This window comes from Mastigoproctus giganteus, chromosome 5, assembly GCF_048544385.1.
Source record: "Mastigoproctus giganteus isolate SK-2022 chromosome 5, ASM4854438v1, whole genome shotgun sequence".
Taxonomy (NCBI): domain Eukaryota; kingdom Metazoa; phylum Arthropoda; class Arachnida; order Uropygi; family Thelyphonidae; genus Mastigoproctus; species Mastigoproctus giganteus.
Genome location: NC_143579.1, coordinates 170,653,928 through 170,675,605, shown reverse-complemented (window position 1 = coordinate 170,675,605; position 21,678 = coordinate 170,653,928). Strand labels below are relative to the sequence as shown.

Sequence of the window (21,678 nt, the reverse complement as noted above, 5' to 3'; positions counted from 1 at the left end):
GATAAGATAATTAGTTTTCCAGTTCCAACGCTTCCAGTTGGTTGGGCTGAGTGGTCTTGCCCTTTAGTTGTGGTAGCCATATAGGGTACAGCGCCACTTGCTGCACTGTCATCTTTGGGAGACTGTCTCAGACTTTTCGAACTAACCCCTCTACCTAAGGCCTGAATGTGAGTGACTCCATCCTGTGCCACAGTCAGTGCAGTATATTGAAATATTTCTACTTCTAATCTTCATCCAGCAATGGAAGTAGACATGTTTAGCTTTGGCTTTTGCATCCAGTGGTGGATGGTAGTTATTGGGAGTGACATAGATGGCACCACTCTGCCTCAGGCATCCCTTCAGTCTTGAGAGAGGTTTTCACAACGAAGCGACTTTCCTGATTTATATTTTCTCCTTTGTAATTATTATTATAAAAAAACATTTTCCCCTTTATGGGATTTTTTATTCCCCGTTATCGGTACTGGTACCACGTGCACTGGGGTGGTTGGTTATGTCCAGTTACTATTATTGTTATTCACCGTCAAGGAACTCTCTTACTGCCTTACAGGTGTTGAGGATTATGGCTTTCTGGAGTTCCATGGAAGTGTTCTTTGGGAGGTCTATTGTTGCTAGGTTCTTATAGAGGGTCTTTAGCACCATGCTGGTGGTTGCCACAATGATCGGGATGGTAATTTTTTGTTACATAGCCACATATCTTTGATTTCCCATCTTAGTTATATGTACTTCCTGATTTTTTCCTCATAGGTTTTCTAGAAGTTGCTAGTGTAGGGCACCACTATATCAATCAGGTAGCTAGTCATTTTCTTCTTGTCGAAGAGTGTTATGTGTGTTCTGTTGTGCAGCATTGTCTTGTGTGCTATTATGGCACAGTCCCAGTATAGTCTGTGAGTAGGGAGCTCTAGTATGGCCCGAGGCTCGTACAAATAATACGGTAAACTTTCTTTGATCAGTTGGTATTTTTGTGCTAGCTTCTGATGTATTATCCGGTCGTGTTTGTGAGTGCACTCCATCTGGATGATAACCCTGCATCCTGTGGTGATGTGCTGGATTTTTTCTGAGGCCAGGTAGCATTGGTGATGTGTTATCTGTTACTCCGAGGTCATTGGCAATGTATTTCCTGTAGTTCCTGGTGTTGATTACCTGATCTTGGATGGTGAGCATGAATTCTTCGGTCTTCGGGGAAGAGCTTTCCTTTTGTGAACCAAGCGTTGTAAGCCATTTTATCTATGTAGTTTTGATGGAGATCGTTGTAGTGTCTTCCTCACCTGTCTTTCTGTCTTTGTTTCTTCTCTTTATGTGAGTGGGGGTCATCCTTGTTAAGGATGAGTGTTGTGTGCCGTTTGTCTGTCTTTATGACTTGGCAGATTGGTGCTGTGTTTTCCTGAAATAAACCTGCAGGTTCTTAATTGCCTTCTTTCTCATGAGGTCAGTCAACTCCCCTCCCTCCTTCTTTATGGGCTGTGGTCAAATCTCTCGATGGCCAACTTCAAGTGGTGTTGGCAGCTCTTGGTCATCAGTATCCTGGTCAATCTCATAATCTCCTCCTGCTCAGTGTTGATCCAAGCTACGATCCCAAAGGAGTACATTAATACTGGGACTGCTGCTGTTGTTTTGGTTTTTAGGAGCATTAGCAACTAAGGCCATATTGCTCCGGGGATATGCGGTGGTCATTCCCTGACCTCTCCGTATTTGGTGGTCACGGGCTCGAACTCCGGTCTAATCAAGAAGCGTGTGCTACGTACGCACTGCTGCCCCTACCCATCTGGCTATGGAGATCCCCCTACTGGGACTGCATAAGTGTTTGTCTGTGACCACGTTCCCTCCATTCAGCTTTGATTTTAGCAGGCTTCTCAGTCAGGCAGGTCTTTATCTCCTTGTGTTCTAACTGGTGGGCCTGCATCATTCCCAGATGGCTCTCCTCTGTCATGACTTGAATCTCTTCACAAATCTTCAGCTGTTAGTTTTGTCCGACTAGATATTCTTGGTGTAATCCATTTGTCTAAGCCAAATTGCATCCTGATGTTAGTTCCGAACTGTTCAGTTGGAGTTGATTCTCAGTTGCAGCATACAGTTTGATGTCATCCATGTACATCAGGTCAGAGAGGGTGTATATGTTCTTCCTTCCTTCAGGGTATATCCATAATTGCTGTTATTGAGCATGGGTACAGTGGTTTGAATGCTAGCCATAATGAGCTCAAGGAATCTCCCTGGAAGATTGCTCTTCTGATGGTTATCAGTCTAGTCATGATGTTCTTGACCTCGATGGTAGTCCTCTGTTTCACCATGGTTGCTTTTAGCAAGCATCAATGTCAGGTTGACTTTGTGGTTCTTCACTGTCTCCGTTTGCTAGCTATGGGCCACATAGTTGAAGGCTTTGCAGTAGTCAATGTAGGCCATGTACAGGTTTTGGCACTTCTTGTAGGCTTCCTCCATAACTGCAATGTCAGTGGTCAGTTGCTCCTTGCATCATCTGCTCACCCGTGATATCCTGGTTTTCCAAGTGGTCTGATACCTTCTTAGTTATGCAGCTTGTCTGTATCTTGTACATTATTGGGAGACAGGTGATTGGTTTGTATGTTGCTGGGTTTGTGGTGTCACTGTCTTTTGCCTTAGGGCATGTGATTCCTTGAGGCAGAGACTCTGGAATTGTGTTAGGGTGCCTTATTATTTGGGTGAACTGGCCACTATGTGCCTGTATGTGTGCAGCTAATACTTCCTTGTACCAGTAGTCATTAATGTTATCTTTTCCTAGGTTTGCCAGCTGTGGGACTTCCTGATTGACTGTTTTACTTCTTACTCCCAAATCTCCCATTTTGTCATCTCTTGTATGTTCTTGGTTTTCTTCCTTTCTAGATCTATCCAGAGGGCATGGCTGTTATGGCTAACTTTACTGCTCCACAGGTTATCCCAGAACTCCTCGAATGCCTTCTGGTTGGGGGTCCATTGCCTTCCTCCTCTCTCATTTTTTTTTTTTTTTTTTGATATGAAAACATCTTTCGGACTGAAGTAAAACCAATTTGTCACGAAAATGTGATGTGGAAATGATGCAAATTATGTCACTTCCTAAATGATGCTGTGGCTCTCAGTCACTAACATTGATTTGATAGAGTAAGTAGCGGACTGAAGTAATGTGGTAATGAAAATGCAAGATGGAAATTACTCAAATGACGTCATTTCCATAAAGGTTACTAACCTTCGCGTTTCTTTTAGATATTTTGATTTGTATATATGACTACGAATTAAAAGAGCTTTTGTATTGTAAATATTTTATTGATCATTCGCAACCATAATTTCAACTGGAAGACAAGAAGATAGAATGGATTTATGATAACTAAAATATGAGACGATACTTGTGATAGACCCATATCTAAATGTCTCTGGAAAACAGTGTCGATTGACGTACCCGATCTTGTAGTTGAAATTGAGAGATTAGTGTTGAGAGTTAGATCAAATGTTTTTTGCAGGAAAGTAATTAATGGTTTAGTTTCTTCCAATCCAAAGTTAATGTTGAAATCGCTACTCATGATCATGGGTATGTGGCATGCCAGTATGATATGCAGCTCATTATCATGGGTATGCTGGTATGAGTATGGCAGCAAAAAGAAATGAACGAAGTCAATTATATCCTGTATGGCACTGTTAGGAGAAATAGAGACAACTATTGTGAGTATCACTTGGCCATTGGGTAACAAGCACTCCGTTGTACATAGGGCACCAATAGGCCAAACACTGACTGTCAGATTAGTTGTTTGTTAATAGATGACAACTAAGAATGGTATTAAGTAAGGAATTATTAAGGTTTGAAAATGGCAGAAGGTTATCAAATTGTAGCAGGATACTTAATGATTTTGTAATAACTGAAAGCAAAGTGGAGGAGAAATTGTTGAAGTTAAACATAAGAAAAAGCACCTGGGGTGGATGGGATCTATCCAGTTATATTAAAGGAGGCGGCAAAGCAACTAAGCAAACCCTTAGCCATAATTATGAGAGTGTCCTTGGACTCAGGGGAGGTTCCCACGGACTGGAGATGTGCAAATGTATCCCCAGTTCACAAAGGGGGATCGAAGGGTGACACGAGTAATTACAGACCAGTTAGTTTAACTTCTGTTCCGGGTAAAATAATGGAGTCACTGGTTAAAGATGCATTGCAGGATCATCTAGACAAGACTGCAGCAATAATTCAGACACAGCATGGATTTGTTAAGGGAAAGTCTTGTCTGACAAATTTGATAGGATATTATGGTGTGGTTACAAAGGAACTGGATGCAAAAAATAATTTTGATATCATATATTTGGATTTCAGGAAAGCTTTTGACACTGTTGTGCATGGAAGACTATTGTACAAATTGGAGCAGAATGGTATTAAGGGTAAGTTGCTACAATGAATAAAAGGATGGCTAAGTGGGAAAAGACAGAGAGTGGTAATCAATGGGTGCTGCTTTTCTTGGACTAATGTTATTAGTGGAGTCCCACAGGGTTCGGTGTTAGGTCCACTGTTGTTTTGTATATTTATCAATGATATTGATGAAGGTATATCAGGCTTAATTTCGAAGTTTGCAGATGATACAAAGGTTGGCAAGGTTGTTAATGACAGTAATGGCAGTGTGCTACTGCAACAGGATCTAGATAATTTGGGCAGATGGGCTAAGAAGTGGCAACTGAAGTTTAACCTTGACAAATGCAAAGTACTACATATGGGTAGAAGTAACCCCAGAGAAACGTACCAACTGTGTGGTACTACACTTAAGGTGGTAGAAAATGAAAAAGACCTAGGAGTAATTGTGCAGTCAGATATGAAGTTTTCTGAGCAGTGCAGACAGGCTGCCAGGGCAGGTCATGGGGTTTTGTTAATGATATATAGGAATTTTGCTAGCAGGGAAATGGAGGTGATTATCCCTCTGTATAAGGCAATGGTCAGGTAATGCCTTGAGTACTGTGTACAGGTTTGGAGGCCTCATTTTAGGAAGGATGTAGATTTACTTGAGCGTGTACAGAGAAGGGCAACAAGATTGGTGAGGGGAATGAAGGGATCCTCTTACCAAGAGAGGCTTGAGTTCTGCAAATTGCAGTGGCTGGAGACTAGGCACCTGCATGGTGATCTGATTGAGGTATATAAGTCCTTGAATGGGTTGAGCACGCTGAATTCTGATGGGATCCTTCCACTTGTTCAGATTACGAACCTAAGGGGGCATAAATTCAAATTAAGAAAAGACAGATGTAGAATAGATGTGCGGAAATTTTCCTTTAGCCAACGGGTGGTTAATTTCTGGAACAAACTTCCATCTGTCGTTGTGGAAGTTGATAGGTTGAATAAATTTAAGGAGGAACTGGACAGGCATTTGGAGGGAATGGTGTGATTTTTTTTTTTTTGGCTGATGCTGCATAAGCTCCAAACACTTGCTTTCTTGCATCACATGCCACTACTACTACTACCTCGTCCATCTTGTGATATTTTGCAACTTCAGCTGTCTGTTTGGTTTCAAGCTTGAATTGAACCATGCAATCGAAGTTCAAGATGCTGATTTTCCTGTTATTGTCTAACCAAGTCTCAGATAGCAGCAAGATTTGGCATTGCTGTGTAACATTGTCAGTGAGGTCGGCATGGTGCACCTGTAGGCTTTGGCAGTCAAGTGTGAGAACCGAGAGTTCCTTCCTATCATGGATGAATTCAAGCAAGCTGTCCTGTCTTGTTGATATGAAAACATCATTGGCAGCACCTACTGAATTTCTGACTGAAGTAAAACCAGTTTGTCACAAAAATGTGACGCTAACTCAGTAATGACGCTAACTCAGTCTCATGTTGATTAGGTAGAGTAAGTAGTGGGCATGAGCATAAAACTTTACGTTGTTCATACCTTTGATTTTAGCTGTTCAATTTTAAAACAGTTCTTTAAAAATGCATATATAAAAATTGTGTGTGCCTGTGTGATTTTCATTAAAGATGTTTTCACATAAAACATCTTTCATGCTTACAGGGTACACATGTTTTGTTTTAATTACTATTGTTATATAGGCATCCCTGTACTGTTTCTAGCAGACTGGATATCTGTAAATGTTTCTTCAGTTTACTAAAGTAGAAATGATAATTTTGGATGTGCTTGCAGATCACCTGGACAGAAATGGATTTACACAAGAAATATGGTTTGTTAGGGAAATTGTGTCTAACTAATTTAATAAGCTGTTATCAGGTTCACAAAAGAACTGGCTGTGGAGAATAATTTTGATGTAGTATATTTAAGTAAGGATTTTGTTATCTGCCACAAAAGTCTTTTGCATAAATAAGAACTGTATGACATTGGTGGAAAAAATGTTGGTTAGATGATAGCAGAGAAAGGCTGTTGTAAGTGACTACTGCTCTTAATGAGTCAGGTCTCAAGTGGAGTTCTACAAGGTCCAGTACATGTGGGTGCCATGTTGTTTCTGATATCTGTTAATGAGTTGGTGAAAGCATAACAGGCTTAATATCAAAATTTGCTGTTGATACAAAGGCTGGGAGGATAGTAAACAATATCAGCTGGCAAAGTTGGCTACTTCCTTATGACTTAGATAAATTATTTAGTTTTCCAGAAAAATAGTAGTAACTATAAAAAGTAAGGTTCTTCATTTCGGCAATAGCAAGCCCAGGTTGTCTTGGGAAGTAACAAACAATGAAAAATGCTTAGGGATAATTGGTAATCCTACATGAAGTTCTTCCATCAGTGTAGACAGGCCTCTAAAATAGCTCACGATGTACAGGATTGCTAGTAAGGACAAAGAGGTAATTATCCATTGTATAATGTCTTGTTAGGACTTGCACAAGCACAGTCACCATGTCATTTAAGAAATCTGGCTTAACAACTAGTATTTTACCACTCACTCTAGTGGCTATGAGTTTGAATTACCAGTACTTCACTTTACAATTTCTGTAGTTTGTATTTTGCAGGGATTGGCACAACATCTGACAAAGGTACATCACGATGGAAATAGTATGGACATTAAACTATTGGGAACATTATTTTACAGAACAAATCTTATTGGTTGAATACAAGTGAAGAATAATAGAACAACTAATCATATCACCAGTATTTTCACCTCATCACATGCACTTGAGTTCATTGTATAATAGCTGTTCCAGAAGGCTTTTTGGTCTTCTTCCAGAAAGGTTCCAGAAGACCTACAACTTGAGTATTGTGTGCAGGTCGAACCATTTTGGGGATGGTGTGTATCCACTGCAAAAGATGCAGTGAAGAGCAGCAGGGTTAGTTTTTGATATAGAGGCATTCCTATAGAGAATGAGTCTTCATATGGTGAAAGAGGCCCTATGCGCTCCAGATTCATATTATTGAAATGAAAAAATTATAATTCCTCATCAATAGTTGGCTCAAACAGGGGAAGATAACACAGTCAACCCGTAATCACCTCCGTGCCTCCGGGTGTCAGATCCCACGGTTTTACGGCCTGCCGAAGGTACACAAAGAAGACACACCACTAAGACCAATTGTATCCTGTGGATCACCGACTTACGAGTTGTCTAAGTTTGTCTCGAGGCTTCTTTCTCCTCTAGTTGGAAAGACCTCCTACACCGTCTCCAACAGTATTGCGTTCATAGAAAGGATCCGCACTATATCCATCTCACAAGATCAAGTCATGGCATCGTTCGATGTAATATCACTCTTTACCTCCATCCCAGTGGAACTTGCCATCTCTTGTGCAAAACAACTCTTGGACAATGATGAAACCCTTAACGACAGAACCAGACTGACACCTGATGACATTTCCACCGCCCTCAGACTGTGCTTAACAGGGGGTGCAATCATGTTTAGCGACTCAATTTACCAGCAGGTGCATGGCACAGCCATGGGTTCCCCTGTCAGTTCGGTCACGGCAAACATCGTGATGGAGGAGTTAGAGGGACGTGTGTTTACACACGCACCAGATCACATTGCCTTTTGGTGTCGCTATGTAGACGATGTGTTCGTAGTTATCCCTAGAGACTCAGGTCAGCGAATTCTAACCCACCTCAACTCACTATCGCCCTTCATAAAATTCACGATTGAGCTGGAGTCGAACAACACCATACCATACCTAGATACCCTCGTCCGGCGCGAAGACACATGCTTGAAGATGACAGTTTATCGTAAACCTATGTGTGCTGGCCAATTTACCAACTTCCGGTCAGCACACGCACGGGGTCACCTCCTCACCACTGCCCGAACCTTGCTAACTCGCGTCTGGACATACTCTAGCGCTGCAGATGAAAGACACACAGAGATCACCAGGGTCAAAGTGGACCTTGCGAGGTGTGGCTATCCCATCGACATCCTTGACAGGTGTGACCTACAGGCACGCGATAACGTGGCGACCAACAGTAACGTCAACAGTGGTGAGTCATCCACGAGGGCATTTATCCCATACTACCCCAACCTGTCACAACAGATCGGTAGAATCCTAAAATCACATGGGATAAAGTGCATCCAACTCCCAGGCAAGAAACTGCGTTCTCTCATTTCCAACGTGAAAACACCTGTCCCCACCCTTCTGCAGAGCGGTTTGGTCTGTCGCATCTCTTGCCATGACTGCACTAGCTGCTACTTTGGAGAGACTGGACGTCGGCTCGAGAAACGTCTCTCAGAACATAAAAGGGCGATCCGTTTGGCAGATGTGGAACACTCAGCTATTGCCGAGCATGTCTGGACAACCCACCACGATATTGACCCACACCACGATGTCGTGGTTGTGGACAGGTCCCACCATTACCTACGGCGCACCTGGTTGGAATCGTTAAACATAAAATGCTCGGATACCTCTTTGAACAGGAACAGTGGTTGTCAAGTTAACCCCATCACAGAAGCAATAATTCTGTCCGTAGACAAACGCTGGCCGCGTCACCACCATACGTCACAGCCACAAACTTCAACCTCAAACAATTAGCCACGCACCTCACGCACCAACTTGGCAGTGCACATCTCCATTCTAACTGTCATTTAATGTTTAACTGAAGAAGGCTGTCTACCCAGCCGAAAGCTCTTTTGTATACTAACCGTTTTCTCTATATGTATATTCTAGTATTAACCGCTCTGAGGAATTATAATTTTTTCATTCCAATAATGAGTCTTCAATTTTGTGGGATGCAGTCTTAAGGCTGTACTTTATCTTTTTGTTGAGATATTTAAGGCTTTGAAAGAACAACTAATCATAGTAAACTGAATAATTGTTGGAATATATATCCTTTTTTTTTTTTTTTTTCCCTTCTATCACAGTTGTCTCACATGGCATACACTTAAGGAAGGATATATAGTTGTAGACTGGATATAAAGATAATATTTTTTAACCAAAGGATTATTTAACTGCTAGGATAATCATCACCTAGTTTTGTTGAACTGGAGTGCTTATATAAATTTAAAGGTTTGAACAGGGAACTTCTTTTAATACTAATATTAAAACTTAGTTCAAACTTATTGAACTTTTATTCATTTAGCACTTCTGTTTCTGTTCTTTGGGGTACGACTTTCCTTTATGTGTATTATTGTGAATAGGATTACATAATTACCCCTAAAGTATAACAAAAATTCAAGTCCAATATCAACACACATCTTATGTCTTTTCTCAACCTTCACTACGCACGTGGTACTAGAGTGCAATAGCTTTCAATTTCATGTTTGTAATTACCATTAAAAAAAAAAAAAACTGTGCACTCTCTAAGTCTTTTGAAACAAATAGGGCAACTAATTCTTGTTTGTAGTGAATTAAAATTTATGAACACTGTAACATTTTTTTTAATGTGTGTTTAACAGTTTTGTCAGTCATATATAAATGAATAAAATAAATAAAATTATTAAATCATTACAAATATAATTTGATTTGATAATTTCATTACCCACTTGAAAAATTGATGATGTAACTGATTTTTTTTAGATATATACAATTTGAATATTCATATTTTTCTGTTTTTTCTTTGAAAACAGCTAAAATTTACTCAGTTTAACAAAAAAAAAAACTGTTGCAACAATATAAACTACTTTGTTTCCAGTAAAAAACTTTACTAACCCGTGCCTGGACCCACTCTAGTTCTGTAGATGGGAGCTGCACTAAGATTTCAAAAATCAGGTGGATCTTGCGAGGTGTGGCTATCCCACTTTTCTAATCAAGTAGTGACCACATAGTGACCAACAGAAACATCCAAGGTAATGACTCAACCAAGAGCACCTTTATCTCATACTACCCAAACCTATCACAATAGGTTTCTAGGATCCTAAAATCACATGTGATAAAATGCATACAACTCCCAGGCAGAAAGTTATGATCCCTCATCTCTAAAGTGAAAATACTGGTTCCCACCTTACTACAAGGTGCCTCCATAGCCAGTTGGGCAGGAGCAGCAGTGCACAGCATACACTTCTTGATTAGACCGGGGTTTGAGCCCATGACCACCAAATACGGAGGATGCGGAAAGGTCAGGGAATGACCACTGCATATCTCTGGAGCAATATGGCTTTAGTTGCTAATGCTCCTAAAAATCAAATAAAAAACAAACAAACCTTACTACAAAGTGGTCTAGTCTACTGCATCTCTTGCTGTGACTGCACTAGCTGCTACATTGGGGAAACTGGGAGATGACTCGGGAAAACGTCTTTCAGAACACGAAAGAGCCATCCGCTTAGCAGACATAGGATACTCTGCCATTGCCGAACACTTATGGTCAACCCACCATGACATTTACCCACACTGAAATGTCATGATTGTAGATAGGTCCCGCCACTACCGGCGATGTGCCTGGTTGGAGTTGTTGAACATCACATGCTCTAATATCTCAGTCAACAGGAGCAGTGGATGTTGTGTCCACCCTATCATTGAAGCAACCATTTTGATTAATGAAATACGTTGGGAATGTTCACATGCATCACAGCCACAGGCTTCAATGTCCAACAGTTAACCATCACATCACGCAGTTGATATACATGATTGGCAGTACACACCCTCATGTTCCATACTCCTGTCAGTTTGACTGATGAAGGTTAGCAAACTAACCGAAAGCTTTTGTATGTATCTAATTTAATATATGTGTGTTTTCCAATTAATATCAAACTTGTCATTATTTATTCTGTCTCCATTTCGCTCTGTGTCCGCAATAATCCATAATAGTAATAATGAATCCAGAGCACACAGGCCTCTTTAATCATAATCAACTTTACTTAAGTTTTCCTTTGTAATGTTTTTCGTTTTTTTTTTCATTTCTAACCTGCAAGTTATGCTATTTAATAGTATCATCACATTCGGAGAAAATTTCTCCCTTCTGTGCAAAATAATGAGTAACTTTATTATTATGCTTTGGCTTGGCCTTTCTGAGAACTACAGCTTGTTATTGTGTAATTTCTAAGCTGAAACAGGATATTTCTGTTCTTTTAATTTTTTTTATTTTTTTAAAAATCTGAATTGCAAATTTTCTACCTCTGAAAATTCCCTTCTTTGGGAGTTTTCTATACTGGATATTATTATAATGTATATTCTTAATTTGCAGAGATTTTTGTTCCTAAAAGCTTTCATGGCGTGGTGTTTATCTACCTAATAAATACACTCCTGAACCATAATGACTAACTATGTGTTGCTATAAATCTTCTAGATTATTATTAATTTTTATTGTATCACAAGCACTCTTCCTTTTGGATTTAATTACATATCTCCGCATTTTTCTTTTAGGGGTGAACCATTAGATGTCTTTCTACATGATGAAGCTGTGTATGGGCTTTCTGTTGATCCTTGGAATGATAATGTATTTGCTAGTGCCTGTGATGATGGACGGATTCTAATATGGGATATTCGAGAACCAAATACATATGGTATGTTGCTTTAATTTCAAAATATTCCAAAGAAGGCAGGTTCAAATCTAGAATATTAAAGTTAGTAATTTCTCAATACACATTAACAGTAGTAATAGAAAAATAGGGAAAATATCATACACCATTCCTTAAGCTTTAGTTTCGAGCCATTTTATGGTTGTGAATATTTTGGGTAATCTTTTACTTTCAGGTACTTATTAGGGCAGAACTTATTTATGCTTAAAAATGACTGATACACAATTTGATGATGTCATGTGTATTTCTCTCGCTTGAACTGATTATGAATACCACTGATCTATGCTTCTATGTGAATGTCCCCCTCCTGCTCTATGAAGATTAGTATAAGTAAATCAGCTTTAAAGAAATATTATTACAAACTTGAATCTTAAACTAAAAGTATTTACTACATATTATATTTTAAAGAATAGTTCATTTTTGGCATTAAAATATACTTAACTAAAATAATTTATTTAATTTTATTGTGCTTCCCATATTCCTCTAGAATCTGCATTTCTTCATTTGAACTTATTGTCTTAAAAAAGCAATTATGGATTATTACCAACATTTCAGTTGGTACATGGATCACCTGCACATGGAACTGTACAAATTGGAGCAGTATGGCATTAAGGAAAAGTTGCTACAATGGATAAAAGGATTGACTGGGAGAAGACAGAGTTGTAATCAATGGACACTGCTCATCATGGACTAACGTTATTAGTGGTGTCCCCCAGGGTTTGGTGTTGGGCGCATTGTTGGTTTCTATATTTATTTATAATGTTGGTTAAGATATATCAGGCATAATGTCCAAGTTTGCACACGATACGAAGGTTGGCAGGGTTGTTAATGACAGTATGCTGCCGCAACAGGAACTGGAGAGGTTCAGCAGATGGGCTGAGAGGTGGAAACTGAAGTTTTAACATCAATAAATGCAAAATACTGCATATGGGTAGCAGTAACACCAGAGAAATGTACCAACTGTGTGATACTACAGTTGCTTTATACAAAGGAATAATCACCTCCTTATCCCTGCTAGCAAAATTCCTGTATATCATCAATAAGACCACATGAGCTGCTCTGATAGCCTGTCTGCATTGCTCAGAAAACTTCATATCTGACTGCACAAATACCCGTAGGTCTTTTTCATTCTCCACTACCCTGACACCGCACAGTTGGTATGTTACTCTGGGGTTACTGCTGCTTATATTCAATACTTTGCATTTGTCAATGTTAAACTTTAGTTGCCACCTTTCAGCCCATCTGCCTAAATTTTCCAGATCCTATTGCAGTAGCATACTGCCATTACTGTCATTACACTCAGGGTGGTGGAGAATGAAAAAGATCTGGGGGTAATTGTGTAGTCAGATATGAAGTTTTCTGAGCAGTGCAGACAGGCTGCCAGAGCGGGTTATGGGGGTCTTGTCAGTGGTATACAGGAATTTTGCTAGCATGAATAAAAGGAGGTGATTATCCTTTTGTATAAGGCAATAGTCAGGCCAGGCCTTGAGTACTGTGTATAGGTCTCATTTTAGGGAGGATGTAGAGTTGCTAGAACAAGTACAGAGGAGGGCAATGAAGGAGTCCTCTTGCCAAGTAATGCTTAAGTTCTGCAAATTGCAGCCTCCGGAGATTAGGCACCTGTGAGGTTTATAAGCCCTTGAATGGTTTGAGCAAGATCAATGCTGATGGGATCCTTCATCTTGCTCAGATTATGAACCTAAGGGGTATAGCCAGTGGGTAGTTGATTGCTGGAACAAACTTCCATCTGTCGTTTAGGAAGTTGATAGCTTAAATAAATTCAAGAACTGAACAGACTTTGGAGTGAATGGATTGGTGAAGTGGGAAGTTTTGTTTTTTTGGCTGATGCTGTAAAAGCTTGCTTTCTTATCAAATTTCTATGCTAATGCTAATTTCAGAGATATTTATTCATGGAAGAAGCTGTGTTCAGAACCAATTCCATGCAACATCATATCGAAAACAATTTCAACCATGCCGTGAAAGCTCCTATAACATTTTCTTGAATGATCCTTGTTGCACGAGTTGATCATCTAGCTAAATCATACTTAAATTGTAATTCCAAGGTGTCATCAGTTCCTACAACATGATGTCTGAAGGTGAGCTGTTTCATTTGTTGATCATTAGATTACAGCAAGGTGGTTCCTTGTGCCACCTAGCTGTGTGATGTGGTTCCAGATACTGCAGGCATGAGCTTTGGCACCTGCTAGATAATCACTAATGATTCAAGAGGACTATTATAGGCCAGACAAACATCCCTAGTTAGCCCACATTTAATCACTGAGTGCACTTTCAAGGCAGAGTATTCGAGGACAGGTGGTTCCCTGAGTGATATTTCAAGTCTGAGTACACGAGGATAGGTGATTCAGATTGTGCATTTCATCACTGATTGGTGTTTTAAGTCAGTGTACTGTATGAGTCGGTTAGAAACATCAATTTCTAACTAAACATATTTCAACGCTTATGAAGATGATGCATATGCAATAGATCTGTGTTCATCTTCTGACTACCATTTACTTTGGAGAATACTTCCATGGTGTGGAATTCAGCTTTCCGTGTAATATTTCTTTTATTAAAAAGACTTTTCTTTCTCAGATTGGACACATTGAAATTGTCACTGATGGCATTATTAGCTACTTTCTTTAGCAGGGACTCCAAATTCATTTTATATGAACTGCAGCTCTTCAATGTCTTATTCTTGTGCAGGAACATGGAGTGTGGAACTTCAGTATCTTGTGATGGAGGAGGAATTAGTGATGTAAGTCTATAAATATTTGTACGGCATTGTGATTAGTGGCAGGGTTGCCAGGAAAGCTGGCTGTGACCACCTGGTACAATAAATAAAAAAAAAAAGTTGTGACTCATTATTAGTAAAAGCAGTGAATCATCACAGTAAGAATTATATGAAACAATCATAGATTTTTGGCATTTTTTAATCAGGGCATGCTACTGCAACAAGATCTAGGCAAATTAGGCAGATGGACTGAGAAATGGCAATCGAAGTATAATAATGAGAAATGCAGAGTACTTCATTCGGAGAGCAATAATCCGGGATTAATGTACCAGCTGTGTGGTACCACAGTCATGGTAGCTGAGAATGAAAAATACCTGGGAATAATTGTACGGTCAAATATGAAGTTCTCTGAGCAGTGCATATAGGCAGCCTGGTCAGCTCATGGGATTTTGTCAATGATATACAGGAATTTTGCTAGAAGGGATAAGGAGGCAATTATCCCATTGTATAAGACAGTAGTCAGGCCACATCTTGAGTACTGCATTTTGGAAGTCTCATTTTAGGAAGGATGTAGAGCTGTTGGAAGGTGCAGAGAAGGGAAAAGAGATTGATGATGGGAATGGATGGGTGGTCTTACCAAGGAACGCTTCAGGTCTGCAAATTACAGCATCTGGAGACTAGGCACTTGCAAGGTGATCTGTTTAAGGCTTTGAATGGGTTGAACAAGCCTAATGCTGATGAGATTCTTCCACTTGCTCAGACTACACATGAGGAAACATATATTCGAATTGAGGAAGGTTGTTTGCTGGATAGATGTGTAAATGTTTGCCTTAAGCCAGAAGGTGGTTGATTGTTTGAACAAACTTTCATCCGTTGTCGTGGAAGTGGGTAGTTCGAATAAATTCAAGGAAAAACTAGATAGATTATTGGAGTAGATGGGTGGGTGATGTGAGAAGTTTTTTGTTTATTTTGGTTGATGCTTTATAAGCTTCCTTTCTTGTATCATATGCTACTACTAATAACTCCAAAGTTAGAATTATCTCAGTTAGTGTTAGCCATGTGGTGCAAGGTACCCCAGGCTTTTGTTGCACTTGTTGTTGTTGTTGGTGCAAGGGCTACTAAGGCCATAATGTACCTATAACAATATTCGTTGGAACAGGTTTGATATATTAAACACGCAGGTTCAGATAAAATGTTATTTTTTTATCATTTTCAGGAAGGCAAAAAGGTCATTTACATCTTGTCGGTCTCTGAGAATTAGCTGTAAAATAAATTCATTAGAGGAACAGAGATGTGAAGAGAAAGCTATTTTTTTGTTCTTTCAGGTATAATGGGCATTTTAGTATAAGGTGTTTTACTGTGAGTTGAGTTTGACAGTTACTGTATAGTGGAGGATCATCTCATGTGAGTAGGTAACTATGAGTTAGGTTGGTATGCCCAATCTGTAATCTAGAAAGCACAACTTCTTCCTTTCTATTTATTCCCATTTAGGCTTGATGCCCACTGCTTGTGATCATTCTTAATCTGGAACAGTTTTTAATCTGGTTTTGTTCTCCTGCCAAATGGATAGCCATTTTTTCCTTCCAGTGCATTGTATGACATGTTTGTAATCGGTGTAAGGTATCTGATGTTATGAGACTCACATTCTTAGCAGAAATATCTGTTTGTTGATTGCCTGTGGTTCCAGCATGTCCAGGTATCCAACAGAAGATTATTTTTTTCCTGTTTGTAAGAAGCTGTGCTAAATGAAATTGAATTTGTTGTAAAAAGTGATGACTGGAAGGAAGGGTGGATCCACTGGATTCACTTTAGTAGTATCCATTGAAGAGTGGATACTGCACTTAAGGTGTTGGTATATATAATGGTTTCAGGATATGAAGACTGTTTTACATTCTCTAAAGCCATCAGCATAGCACACAGTTCTGTGGTGTAAATGCTGCACTCCAAAGGGAGCTGATGAGATATTATAAAATTTGATAGAACTGCAACTGCACCAACTTCATTCTCCATTTTGGAGCCATCGGTGTAAATTTGAGTGTAACTAGTGAATTGAAAGGAGTGAGCTGCATGAATCTGCTTAATATCGAAATTTGGAAGGGCATTCTTTCCCCATTGTTGGAAGTGTTTATCTACATGTGCCAAGGATATTTGTCATGGTGGTGTAGCCGTGTTTTCATCTGGAATTATGTTTTCCATATTTAGTCCCCAACATGTGTTTAGGCTTTGTAGCTGAATACCACATGGTTTATTTTTATACAAATTATCCCATTTTGGTGTGAACAAATATTGCCATATAGGATGATGTCGGAAACTCCTGACCTTAGCTGCATAATTTAAAAGCAGAGCATGCCGACAAAGGAATAGAGGTGGTTTGTGTGCTTCTTATAGACTCTGAACTGGTGATGTACGAAAAGCTCCTAGGACAATTTGGAGAGCATTGTGATGTACTGGGTCAAGCCATTTTAATACACTTTGTTTGGCTGAGGCATAGACAGGAGACCCATAGTCTAGTCTAGATCTAATTAGTGAACACTAGGTGCAGTAGCATGTACCGATCTGCACCCCACGACAGAAATTGCCCTAAGTAGATTCAGTTTCCTTAGACAGGTTGTACAGATAAGCTTAATGTGCTCCAAAAAACTTAATTTTTTATCCAGAATTAGTCCAAGAAATCTTACTATGTTGAAAAGTAATTGGATGAGAGTCAAGTTGTAAGTCTGGATCAGGATATAAATTTTGTTTATGGCAAAAATGAATTGCTGTTGTCTTTTGCTTTGAGAGTCAATAACATTATTTTTTGTCCACTGAACAAGCTTGTTAATTGTGCCTCAAAGCTGTCTTTCAATGACATGCATATTTTGAGAGTGGCATGAGATTGCGAGATCGTCAGCGTACGGATATGTTTCAACTGTGTCAGGAATGCAGTTGGTTATTGAATTAATCATGATGAAGAAGAGTGTGGCACTAAGCACGGAACCCTGGGAGACCCCTTCTTCTTGCACATAAGTTTGTGAGACAGCAGAGTGAAAACATACCTGAAATGATCTATTGCTCAAAAAGATCCAAATAAATTTAGGAAGATGACCTCGAAGACCTGGATTCATAGAGATCGTGAAGAATCTCATATCACCAGGTTGTGTCGAAAGCTTTTTGGACGTCAAAGCATATCATCACTAAGTGTTCGTTCCTGAGAAATGCATTTCGAATGTTACCTTCAGCTTTGAAAATGAGATCAAGTGTTGATCTACTTTTTTTAAAGGCCATATTGACTTCAACTTAGGATGTTTTCTGCCTCCAGGAACCATGCCAACTTGCCATTAATTATTTTTTCTAATGTCTTTCCTAAACAGCTAGTTAAAGCAATAGGTCCTTTCCTGGTTTTGGGAAAGCTAGTACAATGAAATGACACCACTAGTAGGGTAGTAATCCTCGAGAAATATTCTATTATATAGTTTTAGAAGAGCAGACTGGGACTCTTCACTCAAATGACATAACATGGTATAATTGATCCCATCTGGGCCAGCAGCACTATTTTTTGATCGTAAGAGTGCACTGTGTAACTCGGTTACTGTAAGGGGTATGTTATATGGAAGCTGGTGTGTAGTATTAAAATTCAGGTTATATTTTTTTGCTTGTACTTTATGTGACTGAAAAGTTGGCTCATAAGCCTTTCAAGTGCTCTTACAGCTGAGAGCACTTGAAAGGTTTCACCTAATGAATTTGCAATTTCAGGGTTCAGGATTTCTTTCCCTTTTAGAAGTAATATTGGAGTGGTTACAGCAGGGTATTTCCCATTAATTCTTCTGACTTTAGTCCATACTGCTTTGATATCTGTGGTTCTGTTTATAGTGGAGGCATATCAGGATCATGTCTCTTTTTTACTCATTCGTTGTATATGACTAGCTTTAGCTCCTCCTTTCTTAAACTGTATGAAATTAACTGTGGTTGGGTGTTTTCGAAATAAATTCCTTCTCTTTTTTTTGGCATTGATACAGGCTTTATTCCATCATATTTTTGGGTGTGTGCTGGTTTTCATAGATGATTTGGGTATGGCAGTTTCTGCAGCTGCTATTATTTGCTGAGTGATGTAACTACAGAGTCAATGGTAAGAGCCTCAGTGGTCTGATTTTGTTGCACTGGCCAAAAAAATAATTAAAATAATAATAATATTAAGTAAAAAGAATAATAATCAACAATAATAACAAAGGAATAAAATAAATAAATCAAAAACTAATAAAAATATAATGGAAGATATAAAATATATATATATATATATATTAATTATAATTAACTAACAATTTTTTAGTTAATTATAAACTAGATAAATTGGAGAATTTAACATAAAAGTATTAGGGGTGAAAACTATACTCATTAGTTCAAAGGGCCAAGTATTTAGGTAACCTAAATTCGACTTCTTTGTTGTACCCTATAAATAAACACATAGAGTATAATAAAATAAAAATTAAACAAAATAGTATTCACAGTAAATTCTCAGTATATTTGAACATAGAAAAACTGGCAAATGGCAAACAGAAACAGATAGCCTCAGCTAATTATTGATGGGATATATTGAGTGGAGCTAGTCCTAGTTAACATTCCATTCAATGTATCCATATATATCTATAATTAGCTATATTATCATTTTAATTTTTCTTTTTTTATTTTATTATATTCTGTGTTTATTTATAGGGTACAACAAAGAAGTTCAACTTAGGTTACCTAAATACTTGGTCCTTTGAACTAATGAGTGTAGTTTTCACCCATAATACTTTTATGTTAAATTCTCCAATTTATCTAGTTGGTATTATAATTAACTAAAAAATTGTTATATACAGAGAGATGTAATGTACAATCACAAATTTGATGGCATTAATCTGTTCTGCCACTCTCTCTTTTTCTATTTCTTATATTCTTCTACATAACTTCATATATATATAGTTAAGAAAATGGACTAATTATGTGCTTTCCTCTTCACATGGGTAATCATCCATTGACCTTTGAACTCTGTAACTGTCATCCTCAACTACCAGGGGAGACAACTTGTTCCATTAACCAACAACTCACTAGCTAAAAGGAAACTTCCTGTGATTGACTCTAAACCTCTTAGTAATTTTAACTTATGGGCCCTATTTCTGAAATCCCTTATAACAGTGAAAATTTTTCCTTTGTTCAAATGGTAATTGAGCATTTTGATTGCTTGCCAAAGCTATTGGCTGCAACTTTTGCCCATCTCATTTCCCACCTCTGTCAAAACCAGATGATTTTATTGCCACTCAGCTAAAGATAAAGCTAACCTGCTAGCATCCTACTTTTCTAGTAACACATGTATTGATTATCTTGGTAAACCACCTCCTACCATTCCCAGTACACTCCATTAAATGCCTCCTGTGGTCTTCTATCAAAAGGATGTTAGAAGGATTTTGAACAGTTAGGATGCTAAGAAAGCTCCAGTCCTGATGATATTTCTTCACTTGTTATCAAAACCTGTGCTCCCGAGCTTAGTTCTGTACCGTGTCGCCGTTTTTCACTTTCTTATTCCAAAGGTGTTCTCCCTTCTGCTTGGAAATTTTCTCCTGTTCAGCCAGTTCCTAAAAAAGGGTGACAAATCCCTGCCCTCTAATTATCATCCCATTGCACTTACTTCTATCTTTCTAAAGAAATGGAGAAATCAATTAACTGCCAGCTCATAAACTACCTAGAAACCCATCTGATCAGTGATCGCCAGTATTAATTTCATCAGTTACGATCCACTGGGGATATTCTAGCTTATGTTACCCATTTATGGACAAATTCGGTGAAAGAGTTTGGTGAAACCCAAGCAGTTGCTCTTGGCATAAAGTTCTTCTAAATAAGCTTCTATGTTATGGTTTGCCAACTGTATTTTGTAATTGTGTATCCTGTGTTCTCTCTGTCTGCTCACTGCAAGTGATGGTAGATGGTGCTCTGTCTTCTAACTGGCCTGAGCACTGGGCGGTTGCCTGGGGCGCAGAATTTTGGTGAGTGCCATAAGACTATTTGATTGGTTGTTGAAAAATTTTAAAAAATTTTATGCCGTTTAATGAAAAAAAAATTTCATTAAATGATATTAAATTACTGAATGTGTTGTTCTGATTTTTGCAACCCTTTAATAGTTTCTGCTACTATAACAACTTATTTAAGACTTATGTTTACTTGACAAAAAATGTTTCTTTTGGTACCATCTATTACCTGTTCAAGTTTGTCGGTAGAGTTTCTCTTCACCCTGTATATAGAGGGTGTTTCAATTAGAAGACATTGGGATCTATCTCACTTATTTTTAGGTGTAGGCTATTTGTGGTCTGAGCATTTTTTGTTGTATTTCAGATGTATTTTCTGAATTTTATGTTAAAATTTTATTAAGTATTATATTTAGATCTTACAGTTTTTAAATCTAAATTTTTCCCAATCAATTGAATTTTTTGCAATGGGAAAGGCCGACCGAGCTAGCCGGGTGGGTAAAGTGCCTGTCTGGCAACCTAAAGGTCACGGGTTCGATTCCCACCTCGGGCTTGGATCAAAGTACTGCAAAAACTTTGGGAGGTGCATTATGGCCACAGAAGCACCAACAACTACCAAAAAAAAAAAAAAGCAATGGGAAAGTTGTTCCCCATCCTCATTTCAGTTGAAAAATGTCACTGGTATATTTTTGAAACAAAAGTAAACTGATTTTATTTGAATAATAAAAAAAAGTTGTAGAATAAGCAGACACAACAGACAGGCTTCATACAGGCCACGGCTTTCCACAACTAAATGCACAAACATTATATACAGTCTTGCTTGTGTTTCTTTTGTTTTTTTACTTTCAAATTATTTGTTTCAAAAGTACACCAAAAACAATTTTAGACTAAAGTGAGGTTGGGGGGCAACTTTCGTTTTTAGAAAAATGCACTTTATTAAGGTAAATTTTAATTTAGAAATCATAAAACCTAAACAATAACACTTAGTCCAATTTTCATGTTAAACACCTCAAATATGGCAAAAAGTCCAGACTACAAATTGCTTAAATGTAAAAATAAGTGAAAGACCCCCAGTGACTTTTAATTGAAACACCCTGTATATAATGCCATTTAAATTACAAATGCAAATTAAATTAAATTA

The 21,678-nt window shown here is 38.4% G+C and overlaps 1 protein-coding gene across 1 annotated transcript in view; it reads left to right on the top strand.

The window, feature by feature from the left end:
* The window catches only part of LOC150085839 (DDB1- and CUL4-associated factor 5), a 227,776-nt gene that overhangs the window by 95,154 nt on the left and 110,944 nt on the right, over nucleotides 1-21,678 (top strand). The window contains exon 4 of the mRNA XM_090373516.1: nucleotides 11,677-11,816. Coding sequence (XP_090229642.1) covers nucleotides 11,677-11,816 — 140 coding nt within the window. The remainder of the gene's footprint in view (nucleotides 1-11,676; nucleotides 11,817-21,678) is intronic.